This window comes from Sporothrix schenckii, assembly GCF_000961545.1.
Source record: "Sporothrix schenckii 1099-18 chromosome Unknown Cont44, whole genome shotgun sequence".
NCBI classification, from domain to species: Eukaryota; Fungi; Ascomycota; class Sordariomycetes; order Ophiostomatales; family Ophiostomataceae; genus Sporothrix; species Sporothrix schenckii.
This window is the reverse complement of record NW_015971145.1, coordinates 6269610-6288338: the sequence shown is the minus strand read 5'-3', so window position 1 is coordinate 6288338 and position 18729 is coordinate 6269610. Positions and strand designations below refer to the sequence as shown.

Here is an 18729-nt window from a genome sequence, read left to right as displayed (position 1 = left end):
GTGACGAGCGTGAACTTACAAGGAAAAAAGAGGGCGACAGGATTTTTCGACAAGGTGAGATGTAAAGTCAATGAACTTTTAGATGATGATAATGCTGTTGAAGTGTGTTGGCGGTGACATGTCGTTGTTTGGGCAGACAAGAATGGCCGTTAATCATAGAGGACGCGACTACGACCCATTGTGTTCGACAACGGGAGGAATGACCCTTGAGATGTTCTACCTCAAATTTGTTAAAATTTACCGTACGAGCATTGTAATTTAAGCGGTCTTCTTGGAGGAAGTTGACTTTTCGGAAACGGACAAACGGACAAAAAGGTGACTGATGCCGAAAGTGTAACATTGTATTCGTAAGATGGGTTCCTTTTTGAAACGGTTGTAGGATAATTTTAATGCTTCCGATTGCTGTGGAGTGGTACTCCCCCTTGAAAATAGCGAGCAGCTTGTGCTGTTGCGCCAGGCCCTACTGTCTCTACAGACTTCTGTAATTCCGTCCCATTAAGGAGACGATCGGCCTGGTCAGATGACCCTTCCGTGGCTCATGTAACCACGTCGATCGACCAGAGAACAAACCCATAATCAAGGTAGCTGTGACAGCCACGCCACGCAAGATGACCGAATTAAGCCACAAAAACGAAAGGAAAGCCGACATCTCATTTCACACACGCATGCACACATGCACAGAAACCTAATAACACGACCATGGCTGAACATCGCACGACAAAGACTGCAACGGGTGGCAGTTTGGTCATTGGCGGCTGTGGCTTTCTTGGATACCACCTTGTGCGCCATCTGCTGCGAGACGACGCCCGGCCGCTGCAGCCTGTCCATGTCCTCGACATAAACACTGGCAACAATCGCGTCGACGGCGTCTCGTCCTACACGCAAGGCGGCATCACCGACGAAGCAGCCGTCCGCTCATTGCTCGACACGCTGCAACCACACACCGTGTTCCACATGGCGTCACCGCCGGCATCGCTGCCGTCGAGCCGCCAGAGCGAATTTCACGCGACCAACGTCGTAGGCACGGCGACACTGTTGCGGGCAGCCGCCGAATGCCCTCCTGTCAAAGCATTCGTGTACACGTCGACCGTCGACGTCTATGCCGATCCGCCGCACGACAAAACGGGCGAAGACTGGCCACTATGGACCGATGTTTTGGGGGACGGAAAGGGGAGACGCCCCAAAATGAGCGAGTACTGCCGCACGAAGGCGGTGGCCGATTCACTTGTGCGTGCCGCCAACAGTGACCCTGGCCACCTGCAAACGGTCGTGCTGCGGCCGGGACATGTCTACGGTGAGCGGCACACGCAGGGACTCTACGAAATTCTTGCCGCGGCTCAGGGAAACGCCCCTCTGATCCAGTTGGGCAAGCGATCCGAGGACAGCAACAGAGTGCACATGGAGGTGGCCTCAGCGGACAATGTAGCGGCGGGCCACGTCCTGGCAGCCAAAGCACTGTTGGAAGGGAATGCCGCCGGCGTGGCCGGCGCAGCGTTCAACCTGTCAGACGGCGCGCCTGTGCCCTTTTGGCACCACGCCCGTGTGATCTGGGGCATTGCACGGGGTCGAGAGGCCCTCGACAAGGTTTGGGTGCTGCCATCGTGGATCATGGTCGCTGTCGTCGCCGTGGCCGAGTGGTCGTACTGGGCTTTTTCGTTTGGCAAGGCCCAGCCGCCAACCGAATTCACAAGCGCGTCTCTGTCCTACTGCATCGAATCACACAGTTACAGCATTGACAAGGCCCGGCGTCTTCTGCACTTTGCACCAGTGGCCAACCACGACGACGATTTGGCTGCGTCGGTGCGGTGGGAACTGGCACGGAGGGGGCAGCCAATACTGGGGTGACTACTGTTCACGTGCAACCCAAATCATGGCTGTTTAACAAAAATGACAGCACGCATCATTTAACGAATATACCGTTTTGCCTCACCACGATATACCATGGATCTTTCCACACCACGCTACTCCCTACAACATACACGGGAATCCGCGGTGCTGCCAGTTGGTCTGGTCGTTCGACAAGAATCTCCTCCTTGCCAACCACAACGACACACTCTTTGTCGCGTTGCTCGTTTGCGGGCTGTCAGTGTTGCTGACACAGTACGCCATAAAGCCATGGCCAGGATGTCTGTCTCTTTAGCGTAGCCAGCGACGCGAGACGTGGCCAGTGCAAGCAGGTTTACACAGCTAGCAGCGAGGTCTGGGGACCCAAGTAAACCTCAAGGGCCTGATTTGTAGTGGAGTGAGACAAGGTTAGCTTGAAGCTGGCGGTGGTGATCTTGCAGCAAACATTGAGAGCCGCCACGCTCTCATACGACAAACCTTGTGCGTTCGGCCGCCGCGCATGCCGATAGCCCTGCCTGTTGGCGAGCACCGCCTTTCCGGCAAAAGGCAGAATCTGTACTGGCACTATCAAAATAAACATCACCAAATAAAGTACGGTTGACTGGTCTAATCGCCAAGCAAGATAGGTCGACAGTCATAGGGTGCTATTTCTGGTAGACGGCGACAGCAACGTCGGCAATATCAGCAATGACAGCGATGACGACTCCCACCAATTTACAATACAGGTAAACTCCACAACAGAAGTCAAAAAAGAACAAGACGATAAAATGCAGGTTCAACACTCGAGACAAGGCTGGTCCGCATATCGGTCAACGTCTCTCGCTGGGGCCATCGTGATCTGTTCGTGGGAGGAGGTAATGCTCCTATGGAATTTTTGGCCCTCGTTTTGGCATAAATAGCAATAAACTCACCGGGTGTTAGTGACCACTCCCGTTAACGTCTAGTACGGCTACAGTGTCCCCGGCAATTCAAGTGTTCGTTGTACGACTTCGTTTGATTTTCATGAACGGAAAAAGCAATTACTTACTTGATAAACCGGTCAATTGTCTCTTGGATATCTGGTGAAAGCTTTAAGCGTTTTTTTTTTCAGGTCCCTCGCCACCTTTCCAGCTCCAGTAACAGCCCATGTTGAGCGCAACATGGCGCGCCACGGGGAATTATGCGGCAAAACAGCACCTGAATCCATGAGCACCATACCAATATGCGCAATATGACTGACCAACGTCGCGCCGAACCTGAACACTTTCTTTGGCGTCCCAGTCCGGACGACATGAGCGGCCACTATCCACGTTCGTCAGCTGCTGCAGGTACTCTTGGGGCGTTCCAGAGTACTTTACTCTGTATGGAAGGACTGGCCCTGGCGTGGTCTTCATGGTCGACGAGGTGGTTATGGAACAAGCAAAATTGTTTTGAAACAGGACATGACGGCGAGTAGTGTCAACCTCGAGGAGCATTTGGCAGTTCAACAGTCGTTCTATTCCGAATTGAAAACAAAATGAAATAGAAAAGCAAATTATGCTTGCTTCTGTAATATCGATTATGTCGCTACTAGTTGCGACCGCATAGCACAAAAACGAAACGCAAATAAAAGAAAGACAAAAAAGGAAAAACGAAAAAACGAAAAAAAAAAAAAAAAAAAAGAAAAAGAAAAAAGAAAACCCCAATCGGCCACTACTGAGTCAGTCCACCAAGGTACACTACGCATTCCTTTCATTTTTATATCCCTCCGAGTTCTGAGAATTTGCATTCAGGCACACCTTCACTCAGTCCCTCTTTGCCGCTTCCGAGATCGGTCCTCTTCCAAGAGTGTGTCCTTCATGACTGCCATGACTTCACGCTCCGACACCTGTCCGTCTCTTTTTACCGCATGCCATCGTTCGACATCCACAATGTTGACCTGTTCCAGTCGTTCGCCAACTTCTGAATACAAGTGTCAGAATGTGCGCCACATCGTCTCGTGCCATTCATGCACTGGGATGGAGGTTTCTTACCGATGAGCGGCGTTGCCAATTTCGTACTTGGCGCGGATGCGATGGTTGTGTCGTCAAGACCGCCGAATGTATCAGACACAAATACAAATGCACCAGGGTCACTGGGCATTACAATACACAGAAAGAAGTATTTTTCGCCCCTAACTAGGCCACGCACCTCCTGTAGGCCTGTCAAAACAACACGGCAGGCCGGAGTACCCGCAAGTGTAGTGGGCCGTTCCGTATCCCTCGGCTTGATACAGGGCAAATAATCGGAACAAACTGTATGAGCAAGACGAATTGCAGAACATTAGCAGAAGAATTAAACACTCAAATTAAACACTCGCATCACCCAAATCGCAATAGAGGGGGCCTTTACCATCTCGGGCTACAAGTTTGTTCATCAAATGGGAGCATGTCGACAATAAGTGGCACTGGATCTCGATCTCAACCTCGGGCTGGGTCATAGGCCAAGAAATGCGTAAAGCGGGCAATCCTTTCTTGGTTTCGATACTTGAATTTGCGATGCGCATGTAGTTGAGCAGACGCTGTTCAGCGCGGATGGCCTCCCGGCGGCGGGGCCGATCTTGGATACGGCTATGCAGTCCGCCGTCTGGATTAGTAAAATCTTGCAGCGGTAACTGCTCCAGGGCATCAAAAAATAAGCTTTTCACTACATGGAAAAGAATGTCCGACTCCGATTGAAACTCGGACAAGCCCAACTCAGCGGACGCACTCTGCACCGAAAGCCAGCGGTCATGGATTCGGAACAGGAGGTCGTGGTCGTCTGAAAAGTAGAGTTGAAGGTTCAGCTGACCTGCCCCAACAAAAACAAAATCAAGTCCCTTCATTTGCGAGCAGCCATGGAAGCAGGCATGGAGAAGGCGACAAAGCGATTTCGCGAAGCTGGTGGCCGGGGGCGGAACAATAGGTGCCGCCATGAATCGGCGGCGTTCCTCTTCCTCGGCGGTTCGAAGAAGACCATACTGGCGCAGCGCTTCCCAGTAAGGCTTTGAGAGCTCAACACCCTCGCATCCGAGACCGCGAAAGATGTCGTCCAGTCGATGGTTCTATAAAGTATAAAACGTCGGTGAGCACAGTAAATAACAGTAAAAAGCAATAGAAAGGATAAAGACACCGGCTTACCTTGCTCTTCTCAACGCTGCTGTAGTACCACTTGTTTTGAGGCACCCGAGAAAAAAGGTGCCTCTTGAGTGACTCGGCCAGCATTCTCGGCATGTACTTCGCTCCACTAACATCTGCATACTCCGGCTCGACAGTATTAAGCATATCGCTCAAGTTTTCCGCCGAAGTGGCCAACGACGGGTACTCCTGAAGTACCGCATTCCAAATAGCCAACATCGCACGACCCTCCTCTCCTGCGCTTCCGACAGACATTCTCTCGCGATTCGTCCGACCGATGGCGAAGTTATAGCCAAAGCGAAGCGGGCGTCCAGTCATACTGGCCGACTGGCCAGTTTTCGACTCCTTCAATAGCAGACCTTTAAGGTAAAGTTTTCCCCGAAGATGTGGCGCGAGAAGTAGATCTCCCGCAGCACTCGTTGTCAGTATGTCACCAGGTTCCGTGCTGTGGAGGAACAAAGCCGCCGCTGTCCACTCCTCAAAGTGTGTCTGTTTGACAGGACTCCGGTTTACCATGTTGCCTGTCTCATTACGGCCAGTCCGGTACTCACCAATCACGAACCGTACATCGTGATTTGGTGACGCTGTGAAAGGTAACAATGCTCCTGGTCGCTGAGTCTGTCGCTCCATTTGTTCCACAGCCCGATCGATGGCTGCTTCCGACATGCGCTGCAAGCGGGCAACAAGTCGTCCGCTTGTGGTGAAATTGAAGGTCCAGTTGAAACCCCCAGAGCAGCAGCGAACAGAGTGGTTTTGCGGACTGCGCATCAACACGAGTAATGCAATTTTGAGACCTTCGCCATGGGCACCGGCCTGTTCCGTTTGGCCAACCTTGCTCGAGCCACCCATGTCGAGATACTGTGGCTGCAGGGTGGCCTTACAATTGACCATATCGATGGATCCTTCACCATCGCGGCCTGTATAGCGAATATACCCGAGCCATCGTGGATCCGTGTCCCCGGTCCACTTCACGTTTGGCACGCTATACATGATTTCGATGTTATGGTCTAGCGCTTGCTCTCGTCGTATGACACGAAACTCATGTCTGGCCAGCTTGAAAGATTCGATGATACCGTCTCGCCTATTCACAAAGCCCGCAAAATCTTGTCAGAACACGGTGGAAAGTACAACAGCAAGGGACGATTGAGAAAAAGGTAAAAGGTGACCCGGTGACCCTACCAGTTCTGTACAAGCTCACGAAAGGCCTCCCGCGGTTGCCAGCCGGATGTGTAGTTGGCACTGATGGTAAAATTGATCGTCTTGCTCTTCTCGATCGATTCGAGCGTGGTCTGGGGATCGTATTCGTACCCGACATCTTGCCCGCCATTTACATCCGTGGACTCCATGCTCCGTGAAATACACAAGGCCGCAGCGGTCGTTTTATGGTGGTGGTGCCAAAGCGATGAAGTGGTGATGGGTACAGAAGACCGGAAATGACGTTCAGGCGACTCTGGGTACACTCGTCTTGCCGACTTTCAGAGACGACCCGATCCTGGCCACCTATTGTGAAGTGCTATTGATTCGAACTTCGTCGTGATCGATGTCAAAGTTGCCGCCTCATCACGAAAAGAGGGCTACGCGTTGTGCAACGCGCCATTGCCACTCCAGCCATTGTCACTCCAGCGACAAAGCTGAAAGGCGGTGAAGACCCCTTTTATTGAACCCCTTGACCGTCAACGCCACATTATGTACGAGATACCAGGAAAGGAAGTCACAACTCAGCCTCGTGATTCTTGCTATGATTGGCTCCAGGCGGTGTGCAGGGGCAGAATGCATGTTGCCATTTGCACGAGGAAAGAACGGCCAGCTTGACGACATAGTTGAGGCCTGTTGACAATAGTACGTATTCGTGATTCGTTTACCTGCTCGATGCTGGATGTTGACATATGCGACTCCCTACAGTCTCACATCGCAACAACGCACTATGTGGGGACGGGGTTTATTCGGCGATGGGGCGTTCACCTCTCATGATTCGTCCCACGTTTCTCCAGGCCATCGTCTTCTTGACGCGTCGTGGTTATCCCTTCTTATCTTCGACCTTGACTCTATCACCACAGAGGCCGCTACATCGGGAATGTATACTCAACATGGACAGGCAACACGGCTGCTGTCGGCAGTTGCCGCGTGTGTGATCACCCTCTCAGTCAGAACACGGCACGACCTTCCTAAAACGGTGCCATCCAATCGCCAAGGAACCAGAGCTACGACGAGTATTATTAGTGTGGTTATTTTGGTGTGCACCCCGCTCGAGACCTCCATTAAGATGTCAAAGCGATACCGCGGCTGTCGACAACAGACGGATCAAGTTGTTCTCGATCGTCCTTTTGTCTCCGGGTTCAATCAATAAGTTCCTCGACCCTCTTTCGTATTTCTTTTGGTGTTCGATTTGATTTAGACATGCTGGTTTGTGTTTCCTAATTATACAACATGGATCTATATCTCATCGTCCTCCTCGTATCAGCGTTAGTGGTCGGTCTCTGTCTCAGGCAGCGTAACAAGAAGCCCAGGAGAAACGTAGCAGTCGGCAGAAACGCAGAAAAGTCAGCCAACGATGGCAAGATCACGCCTCCACCTTCCATCACGCCTTTGCCAGCATTCGACTATACGACTGTCAGACCAACTCAGTTCCGGCCTTACAAGCCGGCCTATCACATCACCATGGCGCTGCAGTCCTCCTTGCCCGAAGACCTTATCGTCCTCGACAGTAACTATCGAGAACGCATCAAGACACGGCGCAGACTGATGGAGAGCAACCCAAACATAGTCATGGGCACCATCGGCACACCGGGAGCCAAGGCGGCAGTGGATGAGCTATATGCCTACTTGATGGACTATCTGCCTGCACGATACTCCTCGATCTTTACGAGAGCGGCTTCCACAGCGTCGCTACACAACGCCGCCACTGGACAAGATATTCCGCGCAGTCCACCTACCAACCCACTGGACGCCCTGCGTACCCTTGGCGAAACGGTCGAAGACGACTTGTTTCTGTTGCAAGAGGAAGACATCCAAACACTAGCCGGCGATGATGGACCGGCTTACCCTGAAACAAGCCACCGCCTGGTGGCCTTCCTCTGTTGCTTCCCGTCTGGGTTCGACCCGTCGGCAAAGCTCGGATTGCTTCTCAGGGACATCCACAAGCCGGTTCCGTCATACGATAAGATTGGGCCGAGCATGGAGCGCTTCTTCAAGCGGCTCGCCGTTGGCCAGAGCGTGAGACGACTTAATGTAGGTCTATCTCTTGCCCTCCTTTGTGCTTCCACTGCCAAGAGAACGTACTCATACTTATAGTGGTCTGTCCAAACACACGCGAACCTGTTCGTGCCCAATGGAAACCATGTTCACAAAGGGGACGATGTCGAACACGACGCCGATGTTGACATTGCTCAAACGCACCTTCGGGTCGAGTGCCAAACCTTGACACGCCTTCCCGCCACAAAATTAATCCTCTTCTCCTTCAAGACACATCTTTTCCCACTGCAAGATCTCAAGAGTGAAGGCGTGGGTCCCGACCTGGCCGATGCGATTGAGGGACTCAAAAAAGGAAATGCTCCCGGCATGTGGACATACAAAGGTGGCGTGCGCTGGGGCAAGGCCGTGTGTGAGTACCTGCGCTCGTAAGAGCTGCCGGGCGAGCAGTTCATACGTGACGGGATATAATGACATAAGTATAGAACGACGGACAATGGTTTGATGAATCACTGCGAAAACACGATTTGAAATTGCCTTTCAATGTACAATTTTACTTGACTAGTGCCTCTCGAAGACAATATATAAACCACACTGGTCCAGTCCTTCACTTTCAGTTCTGTGCTGGACTTCTCGCTCCCAAACAGTCCCCCACGACTTCAAATTTCACTACTTCGCCGAAAAAATGTGCTACATCAAATGGATTGCCGTCCACTACCAAGGCTGTGGCCATGACGAACACATCTACGACAGCATTAAACAGTGCTCGTATGCGGCCCGCGAGAGAAGTGCCTGCCGCAACCTCCCAGGCAAGATCATTCTTAGGGAGTCGTTTTCGAGTGTGTGCAGTAGCTGTCGGTAACATGTAAATAAGGTAGGATGCCTTTAAGACAGTGAGCAAGGTCGGGTGGGGAAGACCAGGCACAAGAAAGTAAAGATTAGCGCATTGAATGAAGCGAGAGCGAACTTTGCGTAACGAAATATATGCACATGCGTGACCACTGTTTTTATACAACATCTAGAAACATGCTTATTTCCCTGATAGAATACCTTTTGATCTTCAAATAGCAATTGTGGTCCTTTGCGACTGTGCCAACCCATTTCTGGTCTTTTTTGGTTTGGTTCGACATAACAGCGATGACTCTTCGTATTCTCCCATTCTCCCTTCTTTTCCAGTTGCCTGAAACGTCCCTCAATCATTATTGTCACGGTCACCCGCGACATTGAGGCAGCTCAACACGCCAGCCGTGTTGGACACATGGTCGCTCAGTGTCAGATACGTCGCGTGGTTGTTCGTGGCGTCTGCATACTGGCACTGGCACGTCAGCTTCGTCGTCTTGGGGTCGATGGTGCAGTGGCTGCAGGGCGCACAGTACGTGGACTGCCAATGCGCCACGGACTTGCTGCGCCATTTGAGGGCCTTGGAGGGCGCATCGTAGCCGATGCACTGGCCCATGTCGAGAAAGGTGTGCTGAAGGCTGCCCTTGTTCTTGTCTGTGACGTCGCTTCCGTCGGACGTACAGTCGGCCTCGATGCGGCAGTAGCCAAAGTAGGCGATGTTGGTGCATGAGGCGCCAAAGTTGGTCTTGGCGACAGAGACACGAACTTCGAGGTCTGCCAGTGCAGGTGTAAGTGATGGAGCCGCACATGCCGAAGCAGCAAAGGCGGCGACGGCGACGGTGCGGAGGAGGCTAGAGGTTCTCGTGCGAGATGGCGAAGCCATGATGAAGGTAAATGTGTGGAGATGAAAGTATGAGGTTGTTTGTGGGCTGGTTGTCAACTCGTTCTGAGTAACTCTGGTCGATCTCCGGTATTAGTGTGGTCTTGTTGATCGGATGTTTTCCAAAAATACAATGGGTGCTGGCCTTGACAGGTTTTTATCCTCGAGAGCCAATGCCGTGCATCTACCTCCCCTTCCTCTTTTTCCTCGGCTTCTCTTGCGTACTCGGCGTTGCCAGATCTGAAATTCGTTGTCTGTTCTGCAAGGTACGCTGTCTCAGAGTACGAACTGTAATGCAAGGGGATAACGGAAGCAGGCGTTATTTTCGTTTGGCATAAAGACATAAGAGACAGAGGAAACAAGGAGTGTTGCAAGTCACACGTCAGGTACTCTAAAATTCCTGAGGAAGGTTTCTTGGCCCGTTCGGATCTGTCAATCTTCCCACATCCTGGTATACAAACGCACCAATGATGGACCGTGTACTGGATAGCTAGAATACGAGCCTGGGGCATGGTCATGTCCGATGGGGAACGTCCATTTTCGTCACCTGGTGGACGATGTCGTGCATGCTTGCACTCCCGCATGTTCTGTTTTCTGGGAAAGGACATGATGCAGGCTGGGGCTCATGGGTTTGTGCGTGGGCTTACGTGACGACGTGTTTGCGAGCTTGCGTCGTCTTGTACAACCTCTCAAGAGTGGCTCGTTGATCCTATTCGTTGTTTCATGACAATGTTCTCTTATTTCTTTTCGTTTGCTTGACAGGTAACAACGAGGCGTGGACCAATCGATGCTTGCTCACTCATATCTTTTGTATGTCTAGCATGACGGAACACGACGTTAACAATATTGGGAACACCTGCTTGTTCCACGACAGCCGAATCGGAGGCGAGCAGAATCAGCCGCGCTGGGAGACAGGAAGGCCCCAAAGAGACGCAATTAAATGTAGCAGGTCTCACTGTTTTATTTGTTTGTTTTTCTACTTTGTCATTATCTACCCTCTGCGTGCATATTGTTTCTCTTTCTTCAGTAGTGACTAGGAGGTGGCTTCGCCTGTTTTGATTACCGTCGTCACCGAAGTGTTGGATTTAGATGTGAAATGTCTTGACCATATCTGGCCAGGGACAATTACCCGCGAAGGGTGTAACTACGATATGACATTGACATCAGGACAAGTCCAGGACAAGGACTGAGTCTAAACCGTACGCAAAGCTTGTTTACTATCATGTACCTGTGGCTCATATGCCATCTTGATTATAGCCTGGCGATTTCCTCGTAAAGGGGAAAAGCGAGGTCAGTTCATTATTCAAGACAATCAATATTAGTCCTTCATAAAAGGTGTCCAGATTGTTTCTCAACTACAGCTTCAAAAAAAAAAAAAAAAATGACGTCCGGCTTCCTCTACATGTTCTTCTTTACATTGATGATACAATAGGTAAAATGTATGAAGCATTATGTACGTATAGATAATTACATGTATTCTTTGCTACATTTGGTTGCTCGGTCGTAGATGTATTGGAGTTTCAAGTTGGATGTTTTTTTTACAGGAAACAAAACAAATAATCCCCCCCCCCCACAAAAATAAAGCAACTTATTTGACATAACGCTGTCTGAATAGTACGACATACTGAGCGTTCATATTATTGATTGAGCCGTTTGTAAATCTAGTCTTTCTTAACTAAAATATGCTCTGTTATATGCGAAAAGAGAACTGTTTTTGGATGACGGTGCTATGTTTTTACATTGTCGTCCATAAACGCTACTATTCTTAAAGCAGCCTCTCCAGCCATTGAAACAACTGTAACTACTAACTTTTGCGAGTAACAGCTCAACCGCCAAAGGGCAGCGACAACCGATAAACACTCGCCATGTTAGTGGATCCATACCCAGGAAGTCGCTGAAATGGACAGGCCCACTGGCGATGGCAGCTGTGCTAACTCCGACTGGCGCTGAGTGACTGCACAGCAATATCGACGTATCTTAATGTGACGCTCCTAAGATGCCAGAACTTATCACTTGATCACGAGTTCACATTTTAGTTTGTGTTGTGCCTTCCTGTCCCGGCACCGCTCCGGTCATGCAGTCGTCCCCGCAGTCTGCACACTCCATGCGTTACTCCTTCCTATTGTTGTCTCTTTTTTGCGCCTTCCGGCTGTAGCTTCTCGCCGGACATAAACTGACCGTACCTTCCTTGCCCTAACACACCGGCGCACCGTGCTCCTTCCACATTTACTTGCCATCAATTGTTATCCCTTTTCCCTTTCTGGTTGCCAATTTCTTGCCAGCGGTTTCAAGTCGTTCTCACGAGCACCCGATTTGGTTCCAATCGTGATTTGCGTATCGAATCTTTGTCATCCGATATCAGTTTCTTTTTTTCTGCTTTCTTTTTTTGTCTCTGTTGGTTGACCGAACTCGCACACTACGCCTTTACGCGTCTCCCCGCAAACTCGCCGAGTACAAAGAAACTTGCCGAGAGACATCACACCAGACGCGGGTGGGAGAAAGAGCCCAACAAAGACAAAAGACAAGAATAAGAGATACTACAGAGAGAAGCCAGGAATAGGGACCCCTCCACCTGGGATTTTCATGGGTTTTTGTATTCGCGACACCTCAACGTCACAGCCGTTGTTGCCCTCTTATTTTCCCTTTCTTTCAGGTCACTTCGCGGCCAAGTCTGTTATCGTGCGTCCGCCTGGCCCCTTCGTTTCTTCTTTTACCCTTTCTGGTCTGTTTTACATTTCGGGGCTCCGAGCCGCTCGTCTAACCCCGTCACATATAAAGCAAAACATGCGATACAGCGATTCCAAGCGGTAGTAGAAGGGACTAGAGATCATCCCGTGCAACTGAGCAAATCACTGGGCCCACTTTTCTCTTTCTGCCACCAGCGAGCCACACCGAGCCAAAGAGCCTTTGCCTGCCACCGTGCCACCTCTAAGCGCCCTAAACATCAAACGCCAGCACCAAAAACGCCGATTCCGTGCGCCGGCAATACCCAACTGCAAACACGACAGGCCTCCACTTTGGTCGTCTCTCTCCACATCCAGTTCCACCTCCACCTCTCCACCGCGCTCACACGCACACAACACCCTGGTGAGCTTTTCCACCAGCCACCCGCAAGCAGCTTCTCCGCAACGTCCTCCGTGCAACCATTACCAGAACCTCTTCTCACCCACCGATTGACAGCCGCGACGATTGCGAAAGTGACGACAGATACCGCACCGACACGCCATCCCTCTGTCCCCGCATCAAACTCAAGACAATAATTCACCCGAACACGACCGCATCCCATTGCGGCGCCGATACGCGGGCCCCCGACGTCGCTTCCTGTCGCACATCCCAAGTTCACGCGGATATCCGTCGCTACGACTTGCGATTGATTGCGAGCTTCGATTTGGTGCCGTCACCAACCGCACAACCACGCGACGTACATCCTCCTCTCCCCCGCTGTCTCTACGCCGCGAAAGTTGTTGTGACGACCTTGTTGCTCTGAGCCGGCACAATGACGACCCCACGTATGTCTCGGGTCCTGTTGGTTTTGGTTTTTCGTGTCGATGTGAGTGTTTACTGACTTGACAGTCACCGACGAGGAGATGCGGCGGTACACGCAGCTGGTCGATGCCATCCTGGCGACCGCCGACCTCGAGACCGTCACGCGCAAGAAGGTCCGCAAGGCCCTCGAGAAGGCTCTGGGCGGCAAGGACCTCAGCGACCAAAAAGTCGCCATCAAAGACCTCATTGAGGCCCGGTTCGATGCCATCAACTCGCAGTCGCAGTCGCCGGACCCGGCCGTCAACGGCGGTGGCAGCGCCAACGGGGACGAGATCAAAGTGTCTCTGGAATACGACTACGACCGGAGTCGACCTGTCGCACACGACCACGACTACGACGACGAGGATGAGGACGGCCCGGCCAAGAAGAAACATAAGCGCTCGTCGTCGTCGCTTGAGGACGCCGATGCGCGGCTCGCCGCTGAGCTGCAGGCACAAGAAAACCGTCTTGCGCGGGCACGGACAACACGCGGCGGCAGCGCGTCCAAGTCGAAGCCGCGAAAGCAGGCCGGCAGCGGGTCAATATCCAAGAGCAAGTCCAAACCAAGTTCGAAAAAGAGCTCTGCCAAGATCGAGGACAGCGACAACGACGTCGGAGGCGACGGTGACGCGCCCAAGGAAAAGCGCAAGGCGTCGGGCGGGTTCCAAAAGCCCTTCAACCTGAGCTATCAGCTCGGCGAGCTGGTGGGCGTGTCCCAGCTGTCGCGGCCGCAGGTAGTGAAGAAGCTGTGGGAGCACATCAAGGGCCACGAGCTGCAAGACCCACAGGACAAGCGACAAATTCGGTGCGACGAGAAGATGCAGGCCGTGTTCAAGCAGCAGAAGATTGACATGTTTCAGATGAACAAACTGCTCAGCAACCACCTATATCCGGTGGACGAGGAGTAGAGGAAACAAGGGGGCAAGGGAGCACCGATGCCATCTTTCCATCTTGTGGAGCGCGAAACGACCTGATGGGGGATGGGGTGCGAAGCGACGCCGGAGACGATGTGATGGTGGACGACGTCACGATGACGACTGGGGATCTGCGATTGGAGCATATGGGCGTGGCGAGGCGAGGCCGCTGCAAGGCTGTGAAATATGTGAGGCTGACAGTGAAAATACTATGGCGTTATGGCGGGTCTTGGTCTTTATCTTTTCTCTGCTGGCGCACTTTGCATTCGTCTTGTTATTTATTTATGTATTTTGTGACTGCATCTCCATCCTCTTTTGTCTTTTGTCGCTTATCATTAATTTTGTTTTTCATTTACCTTGCCTCCGTTGCCCTTGCTGTCGGCCACTGACACCGATATGTTTGATTTGTTCCTTCCCATCTCTTGTTATCGATTCGTCGGTGTCTGTCTTGTCTCAAACAAATTGCGTTTGCTTCTGTCTCCGTAATACAGTTGCACCTACAATATGCAGAATAATCAATTGCATTCGCTCTATGCCAACATCGTGGCGGAATGCTGAATGCGTCACACTGTCAGTCCGTGACCGAGCATCTAAAGACTACTTTCCTGAATCATGCATGGTGATGCCGTGTAACGACCCTAGGATGACTCAAACGAACTCATTGTGAGTTGGTAAACCGTCTGCAGTTACAGCCAACCGACAGTAGCCAGTAGCACCCTAAAGAAGCGCTCAGTGTCCACGTCGTAATTACCCCTGCCACTCGCGCCTGCTCGTATCATTTTACCTTTCCACTCTTGCCAATGTGGCTCGGTACAAGGCTGAGCCGGTTAGCGTTGTCGAAGCTCCAGTATGACCGCCGTATGACACATTTTGACGGGACAAGGCGAACAGGGGAACGACAAACGAGGAAAGAGGGAGCGTCAAGTTTCCCAGAAAGGCAAGACTTATGTAGCAGGCTGAGACGGCAGGAGCGGTGGCTACAGCGAGTGTGGGACAGTTTTACAGTGATCGATCCAGCGGTAGTGAGGGCGCTCGGCACCTTCTCGAATCCAAAGAATTTGCCCCTCGGTATCTGGTCTGTGCGCCACAACCAAATCCAGGAGCTAACAGCACCGCGAAGCTTTTTGTTCGCCTTTTGTCTGCCGCCGATCAGCCAATGAGAGTCGTGGCACACGGAAGGAAAGAGGGAGGGAGCGATTGGAAATTCAAACGGAAAGCCCCAAAACGAAAAAAATGTAGTGCCTGCCAAACAGGAAGGAAGCAGCTCGAAGACGGAAAGAGCAGCTGACGACACAACTTCCCTTTTAAAGACAAACATATTCGCATGTCTTGTCTTGACGTTGGCATCTTCGTTTCTCTCTCCCCACTCTGCATTACTTTTCAAAACTGTTTTTTTTGCTCGTTATACTTTTCTGATTTTAGCCTGTCTGCATCACATATCTCATTGCGCTAGGCGTTTGTGCCATCTTTTCATTTTTCAAGTGCCCTTTCCTTGTCGTCCTTTCCTCCTCCCCCACCTCTCCCTTTCTCGACGAGAACGATTGCGAAGACGACGACGACAACGACGATAAGAACGGCGAAGGCGACTTCGAAGACGACGACCTCTTTTCTATCCAACATCCTGCCCCACCGAAACAGCCGCGATCCAGCCGACCAGCAAACCATGGCTGACAGCGGCGGCGCAGCATCCACTACAGGCGGCGGCGGCGGCGGCGGCGACCAAGCAAACGCTAACCCGTCACAAAGACAATCAAGGCGAGGCGGTGGAGAAGGCGGTGGCCGGGATGGTGGAGGCCGCGGCCGCGGCCGCGGAGGCGGTCGTGGGCGGGGTGGTGAAGGTGGAGGGCGGGGTGGCGGTGGCCGCAGTGGTGGGCGTGGCGGTGACTCACAACAGGGCCCCTCGGAGGGCGGCAACCAGCGGCGACGAGGTGGCGGCGGAGGTCGTGGCGGACGGCTTGGCGGCGGTGATCATCGACGGCACGCTTCTGGCGATGCTGCAGAGAGCGGAGACACCGCGGCTATCCCACAACCATCACGCAAAGATCCACTTTTGCGGCCGCCGCAGCCAGCTGGCGAAGGCAACGGCGGCGAGGACGGTGCCGCCGGTGACGACGCCGAGGTATGCTTCATCTGCGCCAACCCGGTCATCCACCACGCTATTGCGCCCTGCAACCACCTGACCTGCCACATCTGCGCGCTGCGCATGCGCGCGCTCTATCGGACGAAGGACTGCCCACACTGCCGGACGCCGGCACCATATGTCATTTTTACAGACGACCCGGCGCGGCGTTTTGAGGACTACACAGACGCAGACATCAGCAGCACCGACGACAACATTGGCATCAAGTACACCAACGAGGACATTGTCGGCGACACGGTGCTCCTGTTGCGGTACAACTGCCCCGACGAGAGCTGCGACTATGCCGGCTTTGGCTGGCCCGACCTGCACCGCCATGTGCGCTCGACGCACCACAAGAAGATGTGCGACCTGTGTACGCGCAACAAGAAGGTCTTTACTCACGAGCACGAGCTGTTCTCAGAAAAGGCCCACGAGAAGCACATGCGGCACGGCGACGACAGGCCGGGCGCTGTGGACCAGACAGGCTTCCGAGGCCATCCGCTCTGTGGCTTCTGTGGTGAGCGCTTCTACGACGACGACAAGCTGTATGAGCACTGTCGCAACAAGCACGAGCGCTGCTTTCTCTGTGACCGGCGGGACTCGCGCCAACCTCACTACTACCGCAACTACAACGAACTGGAGAAGCACTTCCGGAAAGACCATTTCATCTGCTCGGACCGTGAGTGCCTCGAGAAGAAGTTTGTCGTCTTTGAGGCCGAGCTCGATCTCAAGGCACACCAGCTGAGCGAACACGGCAACTCGCTATCCAAGGACGTGCGGCGCGATGTGCAAGTCGTCAGCATGGCGGACTTTGACTTCCGTGGCAGCGAGAGCCGCGGTGGAGGTGGCCGCAGCCACCAGGGCCGTGCGAGCCGTGGTCGTGACCCCAACGCGGACGCGCCCGTTCCCACGGCGTCGTCGTCCCAGACCATGCGGCGCGACGAGATTGCGTACCAACGCCAGCTGGCCATCCACTCGGCGCAGTCCATCTCCAACCGCACTTTTGGCAGCCACCTGTCCTCACCAGCGCCCACACCACCACAGGCTTCACGCCAGGCTTCTCCAGCCAATGCGAATGCGGCAACGACTGGCCGGAACCCTCCTCCGGGCAACACCTCTTCCGCCTCCACTTCCCCTGCCGCGCAAGCTTCTCCATCTTCGACGGATCAGCTCCTCGACCCGATGAGCGCCATGAGCGTTTCCGACATGGCGAGCCTCTCGCCTGCCGACCGCGCACGTCTTGTCCGCCATGGCGCTGTCATTGAGCGCGCCTCTAACCTGCTCGGGAGCAATCCTAGCAAGGTCAACGCGTTCCGTTACAACATCTCGTCGTACCGGTCGGGTGCCCGCAGCGCTCCGCAGCTGATCGACGCGTTTTCGTCTTTATTTTCCGAGACAAGCGACACAGCGCTGGGTAGTCTGGTGCGCGAGGTGGCCGACCTGTTCGACGACGCATCTAAGGCCGACGCCCTACGCAGGGCCCTACACGACCGGCGCGCGGCAGCGGGCGGTGCCGAGGGCAGCGTCCAAGAAGACTACCCCTCACTCCCGACGCTCGGCGGCATGCACGGCGCAACGACCTCAACGAGCGGCTGGGCGGCTGCAGCGTCGGCCAATGCACCGTCGGCAGCAAACAGCACCGGCTCGTCTTCGTCTACGCGCGTTCTGCGGCTGAAACACAGCACACGGCTTGGAGGGCCATCGACGTCCTCGTCGTCTGTGATTAGCACACCCAGCTCGCGCGACCCGAGCGGTCGCACAGTGCCTGGAGCCACATGGACAGCGCCTTCGCGATCCGCTGCTCCGGTCCCGCCGCGTCCCCAGACCTCGGCGGCGTTCCCAGCTTTGCCCAGTGCCGCCGGCAAGAAGTCGGCAACGTCGTCGTCGTCATGGGTGAATGTCAGTGGCAGCGCGGGTGGTCCGTCCACGCTCGCGGCCCGTGTTGGTGGCGGTACCAGCGGTGGCAGTAGCAATTCGACGCCCGGTCGCTATGCTTCCTTGTCAGCACCCGGATCTGGCACTAGCACGCCCCTGGGCGGTGCACGCCGTGAGGATGCGTTCCCAGCATTGCCTGCGGCGCCCAAGCCACCACCACCGTCCGTCTTTGGCTACGGCCGCAAGGCGGTGCGACGTGACCTGGGCGGTGGCAACCAAGATACGGGCTTCTCGTGGGGCGGCGAGGGTGCTGCAGAGGGCACTTCGTCTGCTGCACCCGTCGAGGCCGACGACGATGCCGGCAAGGGCAAGAAGAAAGGCCGGCAGGGCAAGAAGGTGCTCGTGCAGTGGGGTTAAAGGTGACGTATC

General features: G+C 53.5%; 7 protein-coding genes across 7 annotated transcripts; 4 read left to right on the top strand and 3 right to left on the bottom strand.

Annotated features, from left to right (window-relative positions):
• Positions 1-699: 699 nt before the first annotated feature.
• SPSK_09448 (sterol-4alpha-carboxylate 3-dehydrogenase (decarboxylating)) lies at positions 700-1845 on the top strand (the record flags this gene model as incomplete). The annotated part of the gene is made up of 1 exon (XM_016736020.1): positions 700-1845. The coding sequence occupies one exon, from the start codon at positions 700-702 to the stop codon at positions 1843-1845; it is 1146 nt and encodes a 381-aa protein (XP_016588696.1).
• Positions 1846-3604: 1759 nt separating this feature from the next.
• On the bottom strand, positions 3605-3945 carry SPSK_10076 (uncharacterized protein; the record flags this gene model as incomplete). Its single annotated transcript, XM_016736633.1, has 2 exons — positions 3605-3765; positions 3837-3945. The coding sequence occupies 2 exons, from the start codon at positions 3943-3945 to the stop codon at positions 3605-3607; spliced, it is 270 nt and encodes an 89-aa protein (XP_016588695.1).
• A 205-nt stretch (positions 3946-4150) lies between these two features.
• On the bottom strand, positions 4151-6304 carry SPSK_08727 (uncharacterized protein; the record flags this gene model as incomplete). The annotated part of the gene is made up of 3 exons (XM_016735315.1): positions 4151-4885; positions 4962-6039; positions 6138-6304. The coding sequence occupies 3 exons, from the start codon at positions 6302-6304 to the stop codon at positions 4151-4153; spliced, it is 1980 nt and encodes a 659-aa protein (XP_016588694.1).
• Positions 6305-7385: 1081 nt separating this feature from the next.
• On the top strand, positions 7386-8579 carry SPSK_09404 (uncharacterized protein; the record flags this gene model as incomplete). Its single annotated transcript, XM_016735977.1, has 2 exons — positions 7386-8186; positions 8250-8579. The coding sequence occupies 2 exons, from the start codon at positions 7386-7388 to the stop codon at positions 8577-8579; spliced, it is 1131 nt and encodes a 376-aa protein (XP_016588693.1).
• A 760-nt stretch (positions 8580-9339) lies between these two features.
• On the bottom strand, positions 9340-9870 carry SPSK_09913 (uncharacterized protein; the record flags this gene model as incomplete). Its single annotated transcript, XM_016736480.1, has 1 exon — positions 9340-9870. The coding sequence occupies one exon, from the start codon at positions 9868-9870 to the stop codon at positions 9340-9342; it is 531 nt and encodes a 176-aa protein (XP_016588692.1).
• A 3493-nt stretch (positions 9871-13363) lies between these two features.
• Positions 13364-14300, top strand: SPSK_09619 (upstream activation factor subunit UAF30; the record flags this gene model as incomplete). The annotated part of the gene is made up of 2 exons (XM_016736191.1): positions 13364-13376; positions 13441-14300. The coding sequence occupies 2 exons, from the start codon at positions 13364-13366 to the stop codon at positions 14298-14300; spliced, it is 873 nt and encodes a 290-aa protein (XP_016588691.1).
• Positions 14301-15969: 1669 nt separating this feature from the next.
• On the top strand, positions 15970-18717 carry SPSK_08515 (upstream activation factor subunit UAF30; the record flags this gene model as incomplete). Its single annotated transcript, XM_016735108.1, has 1 exon — positions 15970-18717. The coding sequence occupies one exon, from the start codon at positions 15970-15972 to the stop codon at positions 18715-18717; it is 2748 nt and encodes a 915-aa protein (XP_016588690.1).
• Between the last annotated feature and the right edge of the window lie 12 nt (positions 18718-18729).